We start from the raw sequence: 20,521 nt of genomic DNA on the forward strand, positions 1-20,521 counted from the left end.
TAGCCCCGCGGTGACTCTGCCGGGCGGGCGGAACAGATGGCCTAGGGCGAGCCGCGGTCTGTCCCGGCGCGGCGGCACGGGGCAGAGCTGCGGGAAGCCCTAATCCCCAGGTCGGTGTTGGTTCCCCCCCGCCCCGGCTGCTCACGAGCTTTGTAGCTCACCGGGGTGACATGTGTGGGCAACTGTAGTGAACATACAGTGCTTCTCCATGCCTGGCACCCTGGGCTCCAAACTGGGGATGTGCATCTGGATGCGCTTCACATCCTCCTTGTATAATTCCGTCGGTCAGTCCAGTTTTGGTGTGTGGTCGGAATGTCCCTTTATACCTTTTAAATCTACCACTGTTCTTCCAGGCAAAGCAGAATGTCACATTGGAAATGGAAATACTTAGGGCGTCGAAATATCCGTGCTATTTGTATGGAAATACTTCTCCTGCTGGGAACACATTTTCATAATTAGCATCTAAGATAAAGCAGAAACATAAAACTTAATAAACAATAAAAGTCTTCTATATTTCCTTCCATAGAACTGAAGTCTGTAATTTTGCCATCAGAGTCTGCAAGTTTCTTTTGATGAAAGGTGACAAATTTCTGGGTTAAAAACCCCAACCTGACAATTCCTATGAAGCAAAAACTTTCTGATATGTTACTACTGGAAAACTGAGGGTAGCACCAGCTTTTTAAAACATCTTTTTTATTACTATGAACGTAAGTTTTTTACTGGCACATCTAAACTGGTAGAAAACTACTGCACTTTTATTAGTTTTTACATAATTTACCTGGTCTGTTAGTTTTCTGGTCTTAAATACTGAATTTTCATTAATAAAACTACATCGTTTTTGATATCAGATTTGTCAATAGTGAAGAGGAACAGATTCATCTCAGTGTAATTTTGTATAATTCTGAGCTAAAGCTCTTTCACACCTCGGTAATGATCCCTACATGTAGCTCAGTTAGAAACATACTAGTAAAACCCAAGATATCCCTCTATGAAATAGAAGATGAGAAATAAACAAGGCCTGATGTTCTACTTGTTTTCAGCCACAGAAGTTTATGCTCACTTATTGCGAAAAACAATAAAAAAGAGGAATTTAGTTCAGAAAAATCCTAACTGTTCAACTATTCTGTCAGGTCAGTTGCCCAGGTAGGAAGTTTTTACCTAGTTTTAGGTAGGAAATTTTTCACTTCACATTTCATAGTGCAAATTCTGTATGTTCTGCTCATTGTAGTATGGGTTTGATTTATCTTTTATTAGTGGTCAGTAAAAGTGACCATTGTGGCATGTTTAGCATAGAGAATCCCTGTGTTACAGATGTAGAATATAGCAACTCAATGAGTATTGTAAAATACTCAGAAAAGAGCAAACTAGATTATTTTCAGGGAAGTACAGTAATTGGAAGTTTGAGCTTTGTGAATTTGTTTTGCTGTTTATTCCTGGTGGCTGGACTATGTCGCTGTTAGAAGTACGTGCTTTTGTCAGTCTTGGATTTTCTTATATTTACTAACATGGAAAAGATCCAATCTGATCAGGCAAAAACCACGTTTTACAAAATTAATGATAACTGAGCTTGCTCAGATTGGGGCATGGTGGTTGCTCAACTTTGATTTATGATTAATTCTCTCCTAAGGTGAGATTACACTAAGTAAACAGCCTTGTTCTTATCCTTGTTGATTAATGATCTATATTTACACAAGCATGATAGCTGCTTTAATGTACCATGTCAAAGACCATGAAGTTCTAAATTGGAAATGCCTATTAAACAATTGCACTGTCTTTAGAGGCCTTTATCTCTTAGTTTTATTGCCACAACAGGGTAAACACTGAATAAATAAACAAACAGTGAGGCACTCATTGGTGAACTTTGCTAATTCTTCATTTTACAGAGAGTGCTTGTAGACGCAAAGCGAGCCTAGCCTTTGGTAAGATGTTTGGTTCCATTAAAATCAAAACCTATCTGCAAAATTGATATTTTAGTCAACCTATAGGTTGGTTGGTTTTTTTTGGTTTTTTTTTTTTTTTTGGTGTAATAATTTATTTATCCTTTGACCAGAAACTTATTTCCATTCTTAGAATGGGTATGCACTTATTTAATTTTGCTTTTGTCTACTATATTGTCTCTCATATTTTTTGCTTTAAATTTAAGAGCCCTTCAATATTTTGTTTCTTGTTTCTAATTAGTATTTGAGGGCTTGTTGAAATCATCAGCTTATTATAAGGTACTTTTCCATGTTTCTGTGATCCTCAGTCAATGATTAAAGTGATAGAATCTGCTCTATTTTTTGAATTTATTTATTTTTCTACTCTTCTAAATTATGTATTTTCTAGTCAATTGTGAACTGGCCACTTGCAAAGCAGCACTTAATAACTGCAGTACTTTTAAAATGCCAGCTTGGTTTAGCCAAGCATAAATTGCAAAAGCAGTTTTATTTTTCAATGGTATTTTCTCTTTTAATTTCTAGTAAGAAGTGCTATTTTTAACAGTTACTGGTTTAGTTGTGACAGTGAAACTTCGCTGTAGGAGTAAGAACATGTTTAGGTGTGAAAATATTGCAACCTCATCAGTATCATTTCAAGCATATCGCAAAACTAAACATTTTCTTACTGCCAGTGAGGTCCATTTGGCCGCCCTTGCTCTTTTGAAACATCCTTAGGTTGTTGGATACTTAGTATAAATGCTAAAGGCATATATAAAGGAAGCAAACTAATTCCTGTGGGCATCTGACTAATCGGCTCATCTATAATCCCAAACCAACCTGAACACTTTGTCTTTTTTTCCTTCATTTGGTTTAGTTCTGATAGCCAGCAGACCAAAGCACTGTAAGTAATGAGTGTGAAAGGACCTGAAAGTAACAGGCCTGTGCAGGTAACTCTGTGCAAGAGATGAGAGATGTGAGAGTAGGATGATGCAGATACTGGGGGACACAAGTATAGCCTCAGCTCCTTCCTGTGCTGGTAAAATGTGCGTGCCCAGGAGAGAATTCTGGTGCTGAGGCCAAGTGCTATGTTTGGCTCACTTCACTGCTAATCAGCTCTCTCAGCCTCAAATCAGAGTAGCTGCATGCAAACTGCTTATTTATAGTAATCCATAATAACTCCTAAACTGTATGCAGGCATAGTTTGGGTGAGTGTTAGGTGGCTTGGACCAAAATGGTGTGAGAATAATGCAACCACACATCCTGGCAGTGCTTAATGCTATGTGCTTAATTTGTTAGGATCAGTGTAGTCTGGGTGTGCAATGAATTTGAGTTACTGGTGTGTAACAGGAGGTGATACCTGGGGAGAACTTGGAGCTGATACCTGGTGGGCTGTAGAGGATGTAGGTACCAGAGCTCCTTGCATGGAAGGCTAAGGGGAGCATCACACCTTCATAGGAAATTCATTAGTTCCACTGTTTATAAAACAGCTCTTTGTATTAAAGTTTTTTGTAGAACATCCTGAATTTTCTTGATGAAAAGATAAACCTGTGTAATATTTTTATTTGCCTTCAAGCTTTGTTTGGATTGAGTTTGCAGGCTTTTCTCCACGACCAGGAGGGCCTAACAATTTTTTTCTTCAGAGAAATGAGTTTCATGTAGTTGCTTGTCTGCTTTATAACAAATACAAATGCTTTATATAAACATAAATATTTAGAGATTTGTAATAAAGTTAGATTTACTGGCAGATACTAACCTTTGCATTGAAAACTATCATCTGGCTTCCTCAATGATGCTTTCAGGAGAGGAATCTGATTTGAAAGGCTTCAACATAAATGGTTTTATGGGTCATTATTATTTAAATAAACTGTTTTGGAGGATTTGATTTGGAGGAATTTTTGGAAGATTGGAGGACTACAGTCCTGAATTATTTGGCTACTATCCAGAAATATAACTAATTAAATTGCTGTAATGTTTTTTATTTACCTGTCAAATAATAAGTATCAGAGCTGGGATTTGATAGCAGAAAATTTCTAATATTTTAGTCAAATAGGGAAATACTTATTTCTAAATAAAATGTACTAATTCCTAATACTAATTAGCATAGATTTAATTAACTTGAAGTCTATGGACCACTTATGTTAATGACAGTTATTAAATATTTTAAATAGAATGTTGAATTCTGAGGAAGAAGCAGCTGTTGTGTTGAGCCACTTCTAACTGAGGACTGAAAATGCGAGCAGGTAAGGATGCTTTGTTTGATTTCCAGTACATATTTTATAGTTAGAACTAGGTGCAAATGATAGAAGTTATTTCTGTCCTATATAAATCGTTAATGCTCCATTGGCTCCTTTTTGAGTTCATGACTATAGCTGATTTTCCAAATGGTGTTATTTTTTAATTTAAATTCAGTATTATTATTCAATATTTTATATATATATATATAATTAAATATTACTTTTCAATAATTTAAATTTATAAAAGTTGTCATGACAATGGTAATTATGCTGTAGCTGAGGATTCAACGGAAGTTTTCGGTGTTGTGCCAGGTTGCATTTTGAATTCTTAGTTACAAATTAAGCATTACCTGAGGGAAACTAGAACACTTACTACTTCAAGGGTTGAAATGCTGCTGAAGGCAGTATTGTGATTCATAGAAAGGCAAGAGTGCCAGCTTCTGGCTCTTACAGATCTGTCTCAGGATGGTGCTGCTCTGCTTTCCAGACCCAGTAAGAACCCAGAGCTGCTGCTTCTCCTGGAAGACTGTGTCACCTCCTCAAAGCAGGGAGGACAGTAGTCTGTCCTCTGCTTTGGCTAGCCCAAGTTTTGTGCTGATCTTTATAACTTTTTAAATCTGTTTTTCTCTCTTGATTCTGCTGTGCTTCTTTTCACTCCTGGATTTCTCAGTCTCTTCTGAGCTGAACTCTTTTGGAATACTCCCTCATGGGGAGTTCCGTTGATCTCAGTTTCTGGGTCAGGAAGAAAACTCCAAAGCCTGTTAGGATCTTCTTTCTCGTGTTTATTAGGATGTTATCACAAGACTTGGCAGGTCTCTCCAGATTTTCTGCACAAGTTTAATTCACTGCAACCTGGCACATTTCGGCTCTGATGGCACAGAATGGCCTCGAACTGTGCAGCCTTTTTATCTTTATACTTATTCTTATCCAATTAACAATATACACATATATTATCTTTATTAATGACCCAATGACACAACACCTGTGTACTGCACTGCGGAATTTTCTATCCAATCACTTACTATTACTCAAAAACCTCTAGAAGAACATGAAGAAGAAAGGAGGAGAGACAGCACTCTAAATCCTCCATTTTGTCTTCTGCTTTCTAAACTAGTTTAAACTCTAACTTTTTCACCCAGTGACTTAAGAAAACTCTCTGATCTGCACACTTACACTTTTAGCTTTTCTATCTAACTTTAACAGTTGTTTTCATGTAACACCATGAAAACATGCCCATAAATTTCATGTTCTTTTCCAAATGTGCTTTCTTCAGGAGACAGAGTAGATGGTGCTGACTTTAGCAACAAGAGAAAGACTGGTGTGTGCTGAGTTAACCTTGTATGGGTTATACTACCAGTAGAAATTCTTAACTGAAAAAGAAGAGAATTTCTTGGTAAATTTTCCCTGATAAATAATTCTCATTCTATGCGATTTTAAAGCATGATTATGCACTTTTTAGCAATGGTGATTACTGAGATAGCAAATAATACTCTCAATTTCTTTTTGCAGTTGAAAGTGAGGCAAAAGCAAAAACCAAAGTCCGCTTTGAGGAGATCTTCAGACGCCATGCTGACTTAGCAGACAAAAAGAAATCAAAGAAAAAGAAGTTTGACTCTCAAGAGAGCATTGTGGTGAGTTTCAACATATTCAGGCTTTGTTTGGTTGCCTTCCTTAACAGAAAAAAGATCAGGAAAATGTATTACAGAAGGGAGGTGTAAGCATTTAAAAAAAAATTAAGTGTAAAGTATGTTTCTGCATGTGCCCCTTGGTTTTGGTGTGGGTTTTATTTTCTTTTTTGTGTACCTGCAAAAGCATCCTTCTAACTTGGAGGTATGCCAAAATTGTATCAACTGGTGAAAAGAAAGTGGCACATGTGGGTGTACACTCCTTAATGTCCACCAGTACTTGTTTTTCCATACCATTTTTTCATGAAATTTTTCAAATTCAGTACTGACTTTACTGGGAGTTAATTAGATGTTTAAGGGCTAATAGAATTACATCTGTGAAAGTATTTAATTTTGAGAGTACTACATCTGTGTAATACAGGTATGTCTGTCTAATACAGCTGTGAATTGAGAACTGATGACAAAGTATAATAATATTAGACATAATAATTAATGATTCGATTTTCTACTTTTTTTTTTTTTTTAATCTCAGTAATCAGTGATTTTCTGCATGTGCTGAGCTTTGTGTGTTGAGAGGTTCCATGTCAAGTTTTTAAAGATTTTGACCTTAGCTTGTGATTTGCAGCTTAGGAGGGATTCTATTACCCACTTTATAGTTAGATGACATTTTTGTTTGTGGCATATCTGTCACTAAAGGAGCCTCAGAAATCTGTCTGAGTTATGGTTCACATTGTAGTCTTTTTCCTGAAGAGGAGAATAAGAGTTCAACATGAACTTGCTCTGTAATACCTGATTATTGACTTAGAAGATTTGGAATTTGGAAAGAAAGTAAATTGTTTAGAAGACAATGGTTTTTTATTTTCCTCCTGGTAGGTTTTATATTTTCAGTCTTTTTTCTTACAAATGTGTCTATATCAGATCCTGGAAATGAATGTTCCTTCATTAATATTCATTTAAAATGACAAATGAGTGGTATTTCATGTAATATTGTAAATGTTACATGTAGTTGTATATATTAAGTATATTCAGAACAGATACATTAAACTTAGTATTGCTAAATATTTGGTTTAAGATTGACAATTTGAAGTTGGATTTTGTATGGACTTTTAAAAAATGTATTTTCCTTGATGTATATGCTATTTAGTCAATAGTTTATACAAAGAATCAACCTGATGTCTAAAAATAGTGCAGAGAGTTAGAAGGTGGGTTTTTTTCCTTATTTACTGGCACATATGTAAATAAAAGACTAAATTCTTCCTCAGTTAAGTTCACTTCTTAGGAATTGTGAATTTTTAATTCTGTAATATATAAGTATTTTTGAACACATAATTGTATGTTCATATGCAACTACATATTACTCATAAATATTTTAAACTTGTGTTAGTTTTAGAATTGGTTTCCATTCCAGAGGTCTCTGATGCAAAACACTTGTGTTTTGGAGTTATGTAGAAACACTTAATATCACAGTGACCTGAATCAAAACTCAGTGGTATGCAAACAAATTAAGATGCATTTTTAGGATCAGTGTGGAAGCCAGATTTCTAGCTTTGTTGAAGGTATAAATACTACAAATTAAAACACTTAAAAATTAGGGACTTGAGGAGAGCTTGTATTGAAACCTATTACTGACCATTAGGAGTATTTCCTTAAAGCATGGCAAAGTTGGAGGAGCTGAGGTTGGTATTTTCTATGCTGGTTGCATTCAAATAGCAGTTTCTGTAAAAGCTTCAGCAAATAAACAGTCATTTCTCTGTAAAAAAATAAATGTGTGTGGGAGTAGAAGAGTAGGTAGATGGAGGAGGCTGGCTGGTTTTGTTCCCATTTTCTTCAGTTCATATGATTTAACTGTACAGAGTTTCACATATCTTGAAATAACGTGAAATTTGTCAGTGATGGTTGGCTTCGTGTCAAGCACTTCCCATAAATGGTCTCCCAGCTTTGATCAAAACCAGGTCATGGTTCAGAGCCTATTTCCACTTGAAATGTTCCAGTCTATTTCCTTCCTTTGTCTTTACTATAGCCTTTCTTAAAGATTAATAAGACTTTTTCCCTTATAGTCCACTGTTTCTTTGAAACCTGAGTTCTGGAGCTACAGGGGGTTGCTGTGGTCTTAAATGACAGAAGTGAGGATAAGAGGAGTGCCTGCCTGCTTGCCTGCTCTGCTCTGTATGCCTATTGCTTGGAGAGCCTGTCTTGACAGCAGGGAAAGAGTTTGCTTGGAAGAGGAAAGGTTGATGTCTGTAGGGCAGGATGAGTTTGGAGCCACAACTGATAGGAATGAAGAGCTTGTAATGGAGATGGAAATACACATCAGCTGTGGCCAGTGAAAGCTCTGCTTTGCTGTTCAGCAAATAGCCACTGGGGCAGTGGGTGTGAGGCCTAGAGGCATAGTGGAAAAAAAAAGCAATTGAGACAGTCAGAACATGAATTTGCCAATATTCCTTCTAGGGCTGTCATCATATTTATTTTTTACCAGTTGTGCCTCCTATTCCAACTTAGAATGAGGCAAACTGCAAATCAGGCAATGTCTAAGTACCTGGATCTGTCTAAATTCATCATGAAAATGATTGATTTGGTTCAATCTAAATTCTGTGGTTGAAAAGAGGATGTTTAAAAATTTTCTACCAGATGAAAAGATTAGATCCCTCTATGGAGGCAAAAATTTCTTTCTTAGACTGTAGTCTGATCAGATTACAATATTGGCATGGACAGGCATTGGTAACTTCAAGGCAGAACAGCAATAGATTTATCTGTCTTGTAGGCTGAAAGGCACTGAATAATTGTTGAGATTTCCATTGGATTTTACACCTTTGTTTCTTGTGCATGAAATAGGAGATTTGATAATAGTTGACTATATAATTGATCCACACATTTTCTCACTGTTTTCTGTTACATTTGGTGGAAAAATTCCAAGCCCACCATTTTATCTGTAAATTAAAGTTCTTCTAGCTTTGAGTGTCTATATTTTATAACCTTACACAAGCAGTGGCAGTAAAATTGGTTTCCTAGTACATTAAGATTTTCTTAAACATCCCACCCAACAAGCCGTCATCGCAAGTACATTCATTAGCAATTCAACTGTAGGTTAATGGTCTTTTACAACCAGTACATATCAGCGCTTCAGTGGGTTGGCAGTGTCCATCCCTAATTTTTCAAGGTGTGCCTGTATTATTATGGGTGGAAATGCAGGTACCTCTGTAAATCAGGTTACACAAGTTTCCAAATACCCATGACAAGCTCACTCTATACCTTGCCAGCTTCCACTCATGCGTATTTGAGAAGTCCTTTTGAAAAGGTGTGAGATCCTTGGGCGTTGTCCCTGCTATCAGCTCTGGGGCATTAATGGCAGTGGTGTGACCTGTGATTGACTTACTGTGGTGTGAGCCTTGAGTGTCAGCCCATGTGTGTGCATCCCGGCTGGTGCCCATCCCCTGCTCCTCTAAAGCCAGTAGTGCAAGCAAGGCTGTTTTCAGGGAGGAGTGCTTCCTCTGCCCTGGTGTAATGTGGCCACAGAGCTGTTTTGAAACAGCTTTATTTGTTCTGTATTTTGAGAAAGGTTCAGGTCAGCAACCCTCTGAAGTTACACCGGAGACAGGCCTGTCTTACTGAGCTGCTTTTCCAGCCTAAATCCTTTCTTTAATTCAGTTCAGTGTTTATGTATTGATGATTGCTCTTAGTTGATATCTCTCAGTACTGTATTTCAGAGAATCTATACCAATATTCCCACCTCTGCCAGAATCCTAATCTTAAGGTTTTTTTGAACCCCTTGGCTTTTGCTTCATTGTTTTGTAACTTCTCTGCATCTTTCTTCTCTGTTTAATTGTCATGTCATTACAGCATGTGGGAAAGGTGGCCGGAATTGAGATCATACAGGCTGTTTATCTGAGGAATTTTTGTTTGAACTGCTGAAGCAGCTTTGTGCTGCCTGCAGTATCTATCTACTAATGTTCATGAAATTTGCTGTAGTTTGAGACTGTAGTTTGTTTTCATTATAAGGAAATGGCCTCAAGTTGTACCAGAGGAGGCTTAGATATTAGGAAAAACTTTTCCATTGAGAGTCAGACAGTGGCCGCCCAAGGAAATGATGGAGTTACCATCCCTAGAACTGTTCAAAAGGCATATGGATGTAGCACTTGGGGATATGGTTTAGTGGTGCTGGGTTAATGGTTGGACTCAATGATTTTAGAGGTCTTTTCCAACCTGAGTGATTCTATGAATCTGTGATTTTTTTGTTTGTTTGTTTGTTTGTTTTTAGGCAATAATAAATAACAAGTTCTAGTAACTATTTCAAGCCAGGTTTTGCAACAGGTAGATTCCTTTAAGGAGATTATTCTTGAATATCAGAGTTATTTTAGAAACTCTTGACCAAGTCATAGAAGAGGGCTTTTTGTTTAGGATTTCTCAAATAATTCTACTACTTGCACTTAGTGGATTGATGTTTTATCAAAAACAAAAATCAGCATGACCTCAGCCACTGTTGGGTTTTAATTGTCAGTGTGTTTTAATCTTCATTTCTAATACTCTACAGTTAAAGTTATTCACAGAAATAAAGATAAGGAAGTGACCAATTTGTTAGGAACATTATTCTGTTTGAGTTTTTTTCCTTAGTTTATACAAAGCTTGCTCTTTAATTCTTTTATTTTCCTTACTCTGTTTTGTATTTCAAGTTATTTATATGAAATTTTCCATATCATCTTGAATCATTGACTTACAAATAAATATGGTATTAGTGGTTTCTTTAAGCAAGTATAGGATGAAAATACAAGGACAATTTTTTTATATTTATTATACATATTGTCCATTTTACAAATCCTTGAGACAAACATGATTCTTTAACTGGGAGATGAATCCTGACTAGAAGGGAACAATGTCTGTGTTTATTGAGGAAGAAGGTCTTGGGAAATAAAACTTTGTATGCAGATATGTATATTTTCTCCAAACTTTTTAATTTGCTTTTTCTGTGTTTTAAAGCCCTATCTAATGCTTCATATTGAGGCTCTAAGAGAGTTCTGTAAGACAACAGCATAAATGAACCTCAGTAACTTTATGAAAGTTACATCAATGAAGATAAATCATTCTGTGTTGACCTTATAGAATCAGACTTCAGTTATTTGCTGTGTTCTTTGCCATTATCATAGAATCTTAGTTTGGATTGAAAGGAACTTTAGAGGTCATCTAACCCAAGCAGTCTGCCATGATCAGGAACATCTTGATGATGATGAACTAGATCAGGATTCTCAGAGCCCCTTCCAACCTGACCTTGAACATATCCAAGGAGGCAGGGAAGTGGCATTATAATCTTTAGTAATAGAAATAGAAACTTGAAGGACAGGAAAGTTTACGATGTGTTTTCTGTAAAACCATTGAGAAGTGCTTAAACAAATGCACTAGCTGAAATTTAGTTCTGACAAGCAGCTTTCAGTATAAGAGACTACAAACAACTGAGCCTGAAATCTGTCTCTAACTTGGATTTTCAGTAGATGAAAGTGTCTGTTTTTGTGGTATATGAAGTCTTCTCATCCTCCATAGTGTAAAACACTGGTATTTATTTATGGAGTAGACTTGTTGATTTCCTTTTTTTAGTGGATGTATGTAAAAGTCATATGAAAACTGTGTAACATTGAGGATGAGATGCCCAAACACCAAATGGTTTTTTTGAGTGTGAATTTTCTGTTGACTTTTAATCTCTCACTTGTCAAATTGAAACAACAAAATAACTAGATCTTTGATTTAATTCAAGATTGAGTAATGTTGCTGAAAGAATAACATGAAGTGCAGTGTTTATCCTTGGAATATGGTTTTTAGTACAAATATGTTTTATGTTCTTTATTTTTGTAGCTTGATACCTTTAGAAATAATATTGATCTATCTAAAGAAAGTGTGAATGATGAAGCAATTATAAACAACACATACAATCCTGAAGAAGAGAGCCCAAGATTTACAAAAAATAAATTGAGAGAGAAAGCGTCAATTGCAAAGAAAATAAACAACGATGTTGTTAGTGGAGAAGAGAATGAGCAGCCAAAGTCAATCAGGAAGAAGAAGAAATCACTGTTACAAGAACAATTTAATGAGGAGGAATATTTATATGAAACTAAATTGGGGAGTTTTGAAGAAAATATTAATGATTTTCCAAAGAAGAAAACAAAAAGTAAATCACAAACAGATGTACCTCATCAAGAAGGTGATAGAAAGATCAAAAATTCCTTGACTGAAGTGAGAAATGTAACTGAATTAGAAGAGGAAGAGCAGCTAATTCAAGCTTATCAGCTGCATGTGGCTGAGGAGGAAGCAAATGCAATTAAAAAGAAAATGAGAAAGAAACTTAAAGAACAGATGTCTGAATCTACCTCCACTGTTCAAAGGCATGAAGCTGCATTGAATAATGAAGTGGGCAAAAAGAAGAAAAAGAAGAAAGAGCGAGCAGTTTTAAGTGAAGCTGAAACAAGGTAACATGACAAACTGTACACATTGTGTTTGTGAATCTTAAAATGTTTCATTTTAAGATAGGCAGCAGCTTTCTGATAAATTGTTCATATTTTCTAAGTGATTAACTGGCTGATTCTGTTATGAAAAAAATAGTACTAAATCCTTTCTCAAAAGTCTGTCGTGATTAATATTTAGCTCATGGATTCTTTTTAATTTTTTTTTTTTTGCTTTTAATAGTCTTCATTGGTATTTGATGTTTTTTTACTGTGGAACTCACTCTTAACTAACTTAAGATCATTTTATGCATGATTTTTTTTTAATAATAAGTGATAGCCCTGATCCAGCAGAAGAGTATTTGTTTAACTCTTCACATAAATGGTTCTGCAATTGTCTGGAAATTAGGGAGAAAGGAAGAGGGGAGAGCACTGAAAAAGGCAAGACACGAATAGGGCTGGGGGCTGTTATGTTTTCAAGATACATAGATGATGAATTGCAAAATTTCAAGTGGATTAACAATGGCAATGAGTAATTGTATCAATATGTGCTGTAGTCTGCAGTTGCTGACAGTGATCCATTACCTTGCAGTGCAATGTCCCTTTCTGAGCTGCGACATCATCCAAAAGAAGGTGGCAATGAAAGTCAGTCACCTGAAAGGCTATTTACCTCAGAAGGACAGAAACTGGAGGAAAGCATGGATAAACAGAAATCTAAAGCCAAGAAGGTTAAGAAGAAAACCAGAAAAGGTCTGCCAACAAATATTTATAATACTGTACTATTATACTATTATAATACTGTACTACTTTGCTGCCCTTTTTTTTTGGGTGCTGCTACAGATATATTTGTCCATAGTAGTAACATGGAATTGATTGAGCTGTTTGAGTTACTTATATTTCTTAAGTTGCTCAATTGTACCTCTGTTCTTCAAATTCTGAAGCTTTTATGTGAGGATGTTTATTTGATAAATCAATCTAAAATCTTAAAAATACATTTGCTCTAAGTATTTTTGAGTTGAGACAGAAGTTACTTATGTCCCATTAGTGACAGCTTGTTTACTTTGCTCCAATTTCTAGAAGAAACCATGGAAGTTGCTGCAGAAAATGATGAGGAAATGAAGAATTCAGAAATTTCAACTCAGTCTAAATTTGGTTTTGGCGATGACCTTGTATTGGGAGTTTATATCCATCGATCGGATAGACTTAAAATTGATCACTTGGTATCTCATCCTGTGGTTAAAATCCATATTGTTGATCAGAGAAGTGGCTTATATGTGAAGAAAGATTACAGGTGACTTTTAATATTAATAATTTAGTTTAATATTATCAATTAATAATTATTTTAATATTAATTATTTTAATATTAATATTTTATAATTATTACTGATTACAATAAATAGGTATACTCTTCCCTACAAAATTAAAGTGAAAATTAAAACAACAGTTTGTGTGAAAAAAATAAGCCTGTGTAGCTGTTTGTTAGTTTCTACATCTATAATAATATGTTATATATATATGCACACATATACACGTATATACACACACATATATATACACACGTACATACATATATATACACACACATACACACACACACACACAGACACATATATATATATATATATATATATATATACACACACACATATATATATATATATATATACACAATAAATGAGGGTGATATTTTGCTTTTCCTTTTGGCATTTTTAAATGCTCTGCACTGCTGTATTACTCTTGAAGCTCCCCAGGGCAGTGGTCACAGCACTGAGCCTGACAAGACTTCAAGCACTGCTTTCAATCAGCATTTGGACAGTGCTCTCAGGCACATTGAGTGATTTTTGGGGATGTTGCTTTGCAAGGCCAGGAGTTGGACTTGATGCTCTTTGTGGGCCCCTTCCAACTCAGCTTATTCTGTGAATCTACGACATTTCCAACAACTGTATTCTTCCCAGAGGAAAAATTTCTTAAGTGTCAAAAATGTATAAAAGCAAAGAACACATAAGCTAAATTCTTGTAGTATAAATAGTGGCTGTCTTTTATATTAAGAACTTTTAAAATCCTTAAATGAAGTTTAGTTCTTTTTATTTCTAGCTGCTTCAGTTGCTTGTTTCTACTGTCATTATCCATTATTTTCCTGGGGCTTAAGCAGTAGACTCCACCATGATCATTATGCATTAATTTACTAACAGTAACTTAATTGTTAGGATTTTCAACCTCAGCCTGTAGTTTTTCTGTATACATTGCAAATTGTCTTAAGTTTTCAGTAAATTTAGAAAATTTTTTCTAGAATCAGACAAATAGTATATGTTTCTTAGCTTTCAGTAACTAAAAATATTGTTTTGTTCAAGGTTATTTTTTAAATGCCCTAACAATTGTAATTCTTTGGAAATCTTCAAACAGCAAGAAGGAAGATTCATCTTATGAACAAGAAGAAACAGAGCACATTCTTCCTGTAATGACACAACCATGTGACTTTAGAAAGTCTAAATCAACAATTCCAGAGTGGGAAGAACAAGTAATATTTAATGAGCGTTTTACTTATTTTATTCAAAACACTGAGGAAAACCCTCACGTTATCCTGTTTTTTGAGGTAAGATGAAATATTTTGCATCCGATTTATGAACATTCTGTTTTTTGGTTTGTTTCTTCAGCAGTATATATTTGACTGAATCAAGTGTTTTGTTTCAGTTAAATTGGGTTCTTAGCATAGCTTTATGGTACAAGGTCAAGTTGAGATACCAAAAAATTGGGTTTTTTATAGAAAAGGATCCTGTTTTTATGGTAACAAGAAGTATGAAGTAACAAGAAGTATTTTTCTTATAAAATCAGCTCTCAAACTTCTGAGGAAGGCTGGTAAGATATGGTGGATATCATTCTTTTCACATTCTTGAAATCTGAATGAGGTTTAAGTACAAGAAACTCAAAGGTAGAATTCTCAGCATGTAGCAGTACCTCATTGTACCATTGAGCAAACTGCAATTGAATTGTTTCTGTTAACATTTTATACATCTATCTCTCCTGTCCTAGTCTTCATAAAGAAATTATTAATTTGTCCTCTAATACAATTATGTTTAAAGGAAAAATTTTAGGTTATATATTCAATGTAATTTTTAGCTTAGGCATTTCAATATTTGTACAGAGAGATTCTGTAGCATTAACATAAAAATGGAAACCTAATACAATAAATATGTTTTGTTCCATTTTTTTTCCTATTTCAAATAGATTGAATATAAATTATTGCTGTATGTTTCTGATGCTTGTAAGTTAACATGTTCATAGAATTAAGAATCATTAATTGCTTAAGACAAAACTAATTGTGTTTTTATGTAAAGATTCTTCATGGAAATAATGTTGGAACCAAAAGTATGAAAAAAGGCTGTTTGACTTCAGTATGGTTTATGAAATATGAGTTTGAAAAAAGTATTATTCTAAGGGTTTTTTGTATACCAGGTAAACTTCCAGGAGTAGTGAAATATGGGAAAACTGAGGTGCCTGACAGAAAAATGAAGACTCGTAGGCATCCCTGGAAGTGTTCAAGGCCAGGCTGGATAGGGCTTTGAGCAGCCTGATCTAGTAAAAGTTGTCCAAGCCCATGGCTCAAAACTCTATGATCTTTGAAGGTTCCTTCCAACCCAAAGTGTTCTATGACTGATTTAGTGACAAAACTGATAAAGCTAGGAAAGGAAAACTAAATTCTTGACTGCGATTTTCCATCTAGATTAATATGCAGCTGGTTTTAGCTGTCAGATTTGTGATCTAAATGATTTCTGAATTATTAAGAAAATTACCCATTATTGGTTTTTCTCTTTTATTGAGACGTAAGGGGAGCAAGAATAAGTTTTTTTAAGACTAGACTTCTGTTCTTTTTTAATGGATGTCATAAATAATCATCAGATAAATGCATAAGAAACTGTTATTTCTAATTTCATACTTGTGTGGAAAAAACACTGGTTTTTTCAAAGCTGTTAGTTTAATGAATTTGACCAAGCATATTTTTGGCAGTTTTTTTTTAAATTACCATGAATTATGCATTCATTAGAAATACATTTATATTCCTGCTGATACTTTAGGTCCTTGATTCTTCAAGTATGCATGAAGTGAGAGCCAGCTCTGATGTAAAAATTCAGGAAGGTCGTTACCGAAAAATTTGTTGGGCATTTCTAAAGGTACTGTAAATATTTAAATAAAGAAACAAAATTTATAAATCCTTTTAGCTGAAAATCTCTAACTGTACGCAGTAGGAAAGAATTTTAAAATATTTTCAGCAGCAGAGATGGAAAAAAAAAATCATTGTTTGCGTGTTCTCTCCTTTTCCTCTTCTTCCACTCCATGGAATCAACACAGTAACAAGCTTGACATTAAATAATATGTGTTTTTCAAGAAAGTATAGAATTTGTAAGATTTTTTTGTTTCTTCATAAAGTACAGAAGATTGTTTCCTTTTAAGGTTTTCTTTGTGTTTATGTGATCGTGAAGAAAATGACAAATTTCTGTACCTCTGCTGTTTTGTATTCTAGTGGCATTTTCAGTTGTCCAGTCTTTGAAAAGACTCTCTAACTTAATTATAGAATGCTGCTCATTTTCAGTTGCAGAGTTTTAAATGCTGTGGCAATTGAGATACAAACGTGCCAAATGTGAGATATGGGTGATTTAGCCAGCACATTCTTTCTACCCTTTTAAGAGAGACTTGCATGTATCAATTAGTTCTTTGAGAACTAATTGACACAAACTGCAATTTCCCTGAGGATTGTTTATTTACACCTACCCCTGTGTGTGATAATCATTTACAATCATTGAGCAGTCCACAACATGGAGGAAATGTGAAAAATACAGGAGAAGAGAATGGATTGCTGCTATAAGTGAAGGAATGGGAGCCTCCATAGCAATTCAATATACAGAGATTCTCCTTAGCTCTGCCCAGGATAAATCTACCACAATCAGGGGTCTGCTATCCTGTGTCTGTTAGGAGAGCTGTAGGAACTGAGCATCCAGGCATTCAGTACAGCCTACTCCTGAACAGAGGAAAGAACAAATTTTCAGCTCATAAATATGAATAAAATTGTTCCCTGTTCTTCATTCTTACTGCACCTGCCTGCATTATCCTTTCATTGGTATCAATTGATGTAGAAATGTCCTGATTCAACAGTGATCAGTGTTAATGGCAGTAGGTACTTCTATTTTTCAGTTCAGTAGAGAGCACTCTTTCTCTTCCGAAGTTGAAGAGGTCACTACATTCCTGCATCTTCTGCTCTGAGCTAAAGCCTTACCAATGTCCTTCATTACAGCATTCAGAGAGGACAGATTTGGAAGAAGTTGTTCATGGATTGGCAGTCCTTTGAGATTTGGTTGATTTTAGCAAGTAGTAGATAAAAAAAGTAAAAAGGTACTGCAGAGGTCTCCCTGCTTTCAAGATAATTACTACTGTGAAGCATCTTTTGAAACTACGTTGCCATCTAAAATTTAATCTTCATGATTTGATCCTGGGAGGATTAAATGCATGCTTAGTTCATTATCACTTTTAGAGTTAGTATATTTCTGCAGTGGGAAGTGGATTTCAAGAGTTTATATTGGTAGCTAAGATATTATCAATTACTTTTGTATTCATCTCTCTTCCTCTTTTGTCTTTTTAATCACCCTTTCAGCTTGTAGGTGCAAATGGAGTTCTAAACATTGGTGGAAAACTTCGTCTGCAATTATATTACCCACCTTCAAGGACCAAGTCACATTCAAAAGTTGTTGAAGTTTATGACTGGTGGGCAAAATGTCCTAGAAATCGTTACCCATCAACTTTATATGTAACTGTAAAAGGCCTAAAACTGCCAGATCATGTAAGTAAATATATAAAATATAAATATATTTGCAAATATGCAGTCTTTTCTGTAGGAACTAGTACCTAGATAGAGCATGTGAGTCTGTTTTTGTATGCATGTATATAAAAGCTGTGCTTATATGCATTATATAAAGTACATAATAAGAATGTTACATCTCAAGATAGGTGTTTCAAACTTAGCCCTTCATAGGTATCTTTGAAAAATAGGCTTACTTTTCTACCTGCAACTTGGAATATTTTGTCACTGACAGAAAACTTTCAGAGTACTTTCTTGAAGATTAATGTCCCTTCTTATTAGCAGAAATGCCATTTTTAAGTCACTGAACTCATGCAGGTGTATAAAGTCTTTGAGAAAAGATTCAAGTTACTTAAGTTTGCTTCCCTGCACCCTCTAGCTGTATTGAGCTGTATTTTTTTTTCACAAATGAAAGCTTCTTTAGAAATAGCTTTACACTGGTATGTGCTGGGATGGGCATTCAAGATAAATATGGCATTTTCTCCAATGCAAGTACCATATTGTTCTATTATATAATTTCCCATTTGTATTTAGAGCTGTAACAATAATTTCTTCCTGTCACTTTTTTACTATGAAGGCCTGGTGAGATGTGCACCTTCTCAGTAGTACAGTGCAATAGTGGAGTAATTCTAATTTTCATTGACCTTGAGAGTTACTAAAAATAGGAGATTATTGATTATTTTAAAAAATTGCGATACCATTTGATTGACTTCTGATTTCCTGGTTACTTTAAATGACATTTTACAATGCAGTTTTCATGTATTAAGCTTTTCCAATCTCTGTTCCAAATATAAAAATGCAAGACATTTAAATTAAAAGTACCTTTTAACCATTTTAGAAATCACGTTGTTCACTTCAAAAGTATTTTTTCCTCATACTTAGTTTTGTTTGCCTTAAGGTCGGTCCTTTTCACTCTATGGCAGCTGTCCAGCAGGAACAAAGTAATACAGCACTGTCTCAGCTCCAGAGAGAAGGCTGTGAACCTTCAGAGGAGAAAAAAGAGCCATTTAAATGGTCAAGATTGCCTGGACAGGTGAAGCATTTTTCTTTGAAATTTAAATGAAAATATTTTAAATTTTTACTATATTTTTATAAGTATTATGAAGCAAGTAATTAATTAAAATATTTAACAAAGATATTAAACAAAAGATAAAAAAAACTCTCGTAGATCATAGAGGAGGCTTAACTTTAGCAAATAGGGTTGATTGAACCATTTTTTCACCTTAACAGCCAGGTATTTTTATCTGAAGAATTCTCTAAGAGTTTGAGAGAGTAGGGTAATTTGGGTAATGGAAGTAAGAGAGGAAGCCAGTTTGCAGATTTCAGCTTTATTAGAAATATATTTCCTTGACTTTTCTTTTTGTTTGTTGAAGACATTTTTAAACTATGACAGAGCTTACATTGAAGGAGCATTAGCACTTAGCTAGTTAATGTTGCCCTTCACCTTAAACTTGAATTTAGTTTTGTAGAAAAAGCCATTCAAAAAGAGGTAATATGCTGGGAGAAGGGAAAGGGGTCTAAAATACCAGTTCAGTTTTTTTGAAATGTTTCATCCCTTGTTCTGTCTTTAAAAGTCAGATATTTAAATACAGATAAGGAATGTTAAAATGATTTGGTAGAAGACCAAAAGTTTGAGTGCCTGTAGTTGGGTTTCTGAGTTCACACTGCAGTCATTAAGTTACTAAAAGTTGTGCTTAGACTCCTTAAACAAGCTTCACTTACAGTCTAACTCCACAGCTTACATCATTGATGGTAGGCATTATTAAACATTTCTTAAGATTAAGGAATTTATTTCAATTTAAATTTATTTTAGGTTTTTTAAACTTGCTCGTTGTTTGTAATAATGGGGAAGAAAGAGATTTACATTCATGGGGCCTAGGATGTGCTGCAAAACTGACTGTTTATAATACGTTGAATTTTACTTTGGAATGCCATTAAGATGTTATTAGCCTTTTAGAACTTTTGCATGTCAGGAGCTAGGGGTGTGTTCCACACATTGAATAGTTAATATTCCTGCCAACTGTTCCCTGAAAAGCCAGGCTTGCCGCATACCCAACAAGCACCTGTTTTCCCTGCGAGGTGGAGATATGGGCTGCTTCTGCATCCGCTTCTCTCACGACGGGAGAACACTGGCAGCGGCATGTGCAGGAAGGAATGGCTATCCCATTGCTTGTAAGTTTATATACATTTTGTCTTTTTGCTTATAATCCATTTATTTGGAAATGAAAGATTAAGGGAAGTTAATTTTTAAATTGTGCTTTTTTTAGAGTTTCTGGTTTGTAGTTGTTGATGCTTCCGTGCTTTAAAGAGCATTGAGGAAAATGCTCTTTCTGTGTTGATAGGGCTGGAACTAGCTTTTCCTATTAAAATGGTTACATATCCTCAGTTTAATGGTATGAAATGACACCATATCTGCCCAGAGGCCTAATGGAAATACTAAATCAGTTTGCAGAAGGAACATAGTTTCTGATGATAA

General features: G+C 35.0%; 1 protein-coding gene across 5 annotated transcripts in view; it reads left to right on the top strand.

Annotated features, from left to right (window-relative positions):
* The window catches only part of AHI1 (Abelson helper integration site 1), a 91,032-nt gene that overhangs the window by 508 nt on the left and 70,003 nt on the right, over positions 1-20,521 (top strand). The window contains exons 2-12 of one of the 5 annotated variants that reach the window (XM_015622878.2): positions 527-707; positions 4,085-4,156; positions 5,660-5,781; positions 11,614-12,224; positions 12,790-12,947; positions 13,275-13,488; positions 14,601-14,790; positions 16,271-16,366; positions 17,842-18,027; positions 18,944-19,078; positions 20,085-20,217. In XM_015622878.2, the coding sequence (XP_015478364.1) occupies positions 4,147-4,156; positions 5,660-5,781; positions 11,614-12,224; positions 12,790-12,947; positions 13,275-13,488; positions 14,601-14,790; positions 16,271-16,366; positions 17,842-18,027; positions 18,944-19,078; positions 20,085-20,217 (1,855 nt within the window). In that variant the 5' untranslated portion in view covers positions 527-707; positions 4,085-4,146. Of the gene's footprint in view, positions 1-16; positions 708-738; positions 1,920-4,084; positions 4,157-5,659; positions 5,782-11,613; positions 12,225-12,789; positions 12,948-13,274; positions 13,489-14,600; positions 14,791-16,270; positions 16,367-17,841; positions 18,028-18,943; positions 19,079-20,084; positions 20,218-20,521 lie in introns of those variants that run through there. The other 4 variants (XM_015622882.3, XM_015622876.3, XM_033512777.1 and 1 more) reach the window with 4 other exon arrangements.

Source organism: Parus major, chromosome 3 (assembly GCF_001522545.3).
Source record: "Parus major isolate Abel chromosome 3, Parus_major1.1, whole genome shotgun sequence".
NCBI lineage: Eukaryota > Metazoa > Chordata > Aves > Passeriformes > Paridae > Parus > Parus major.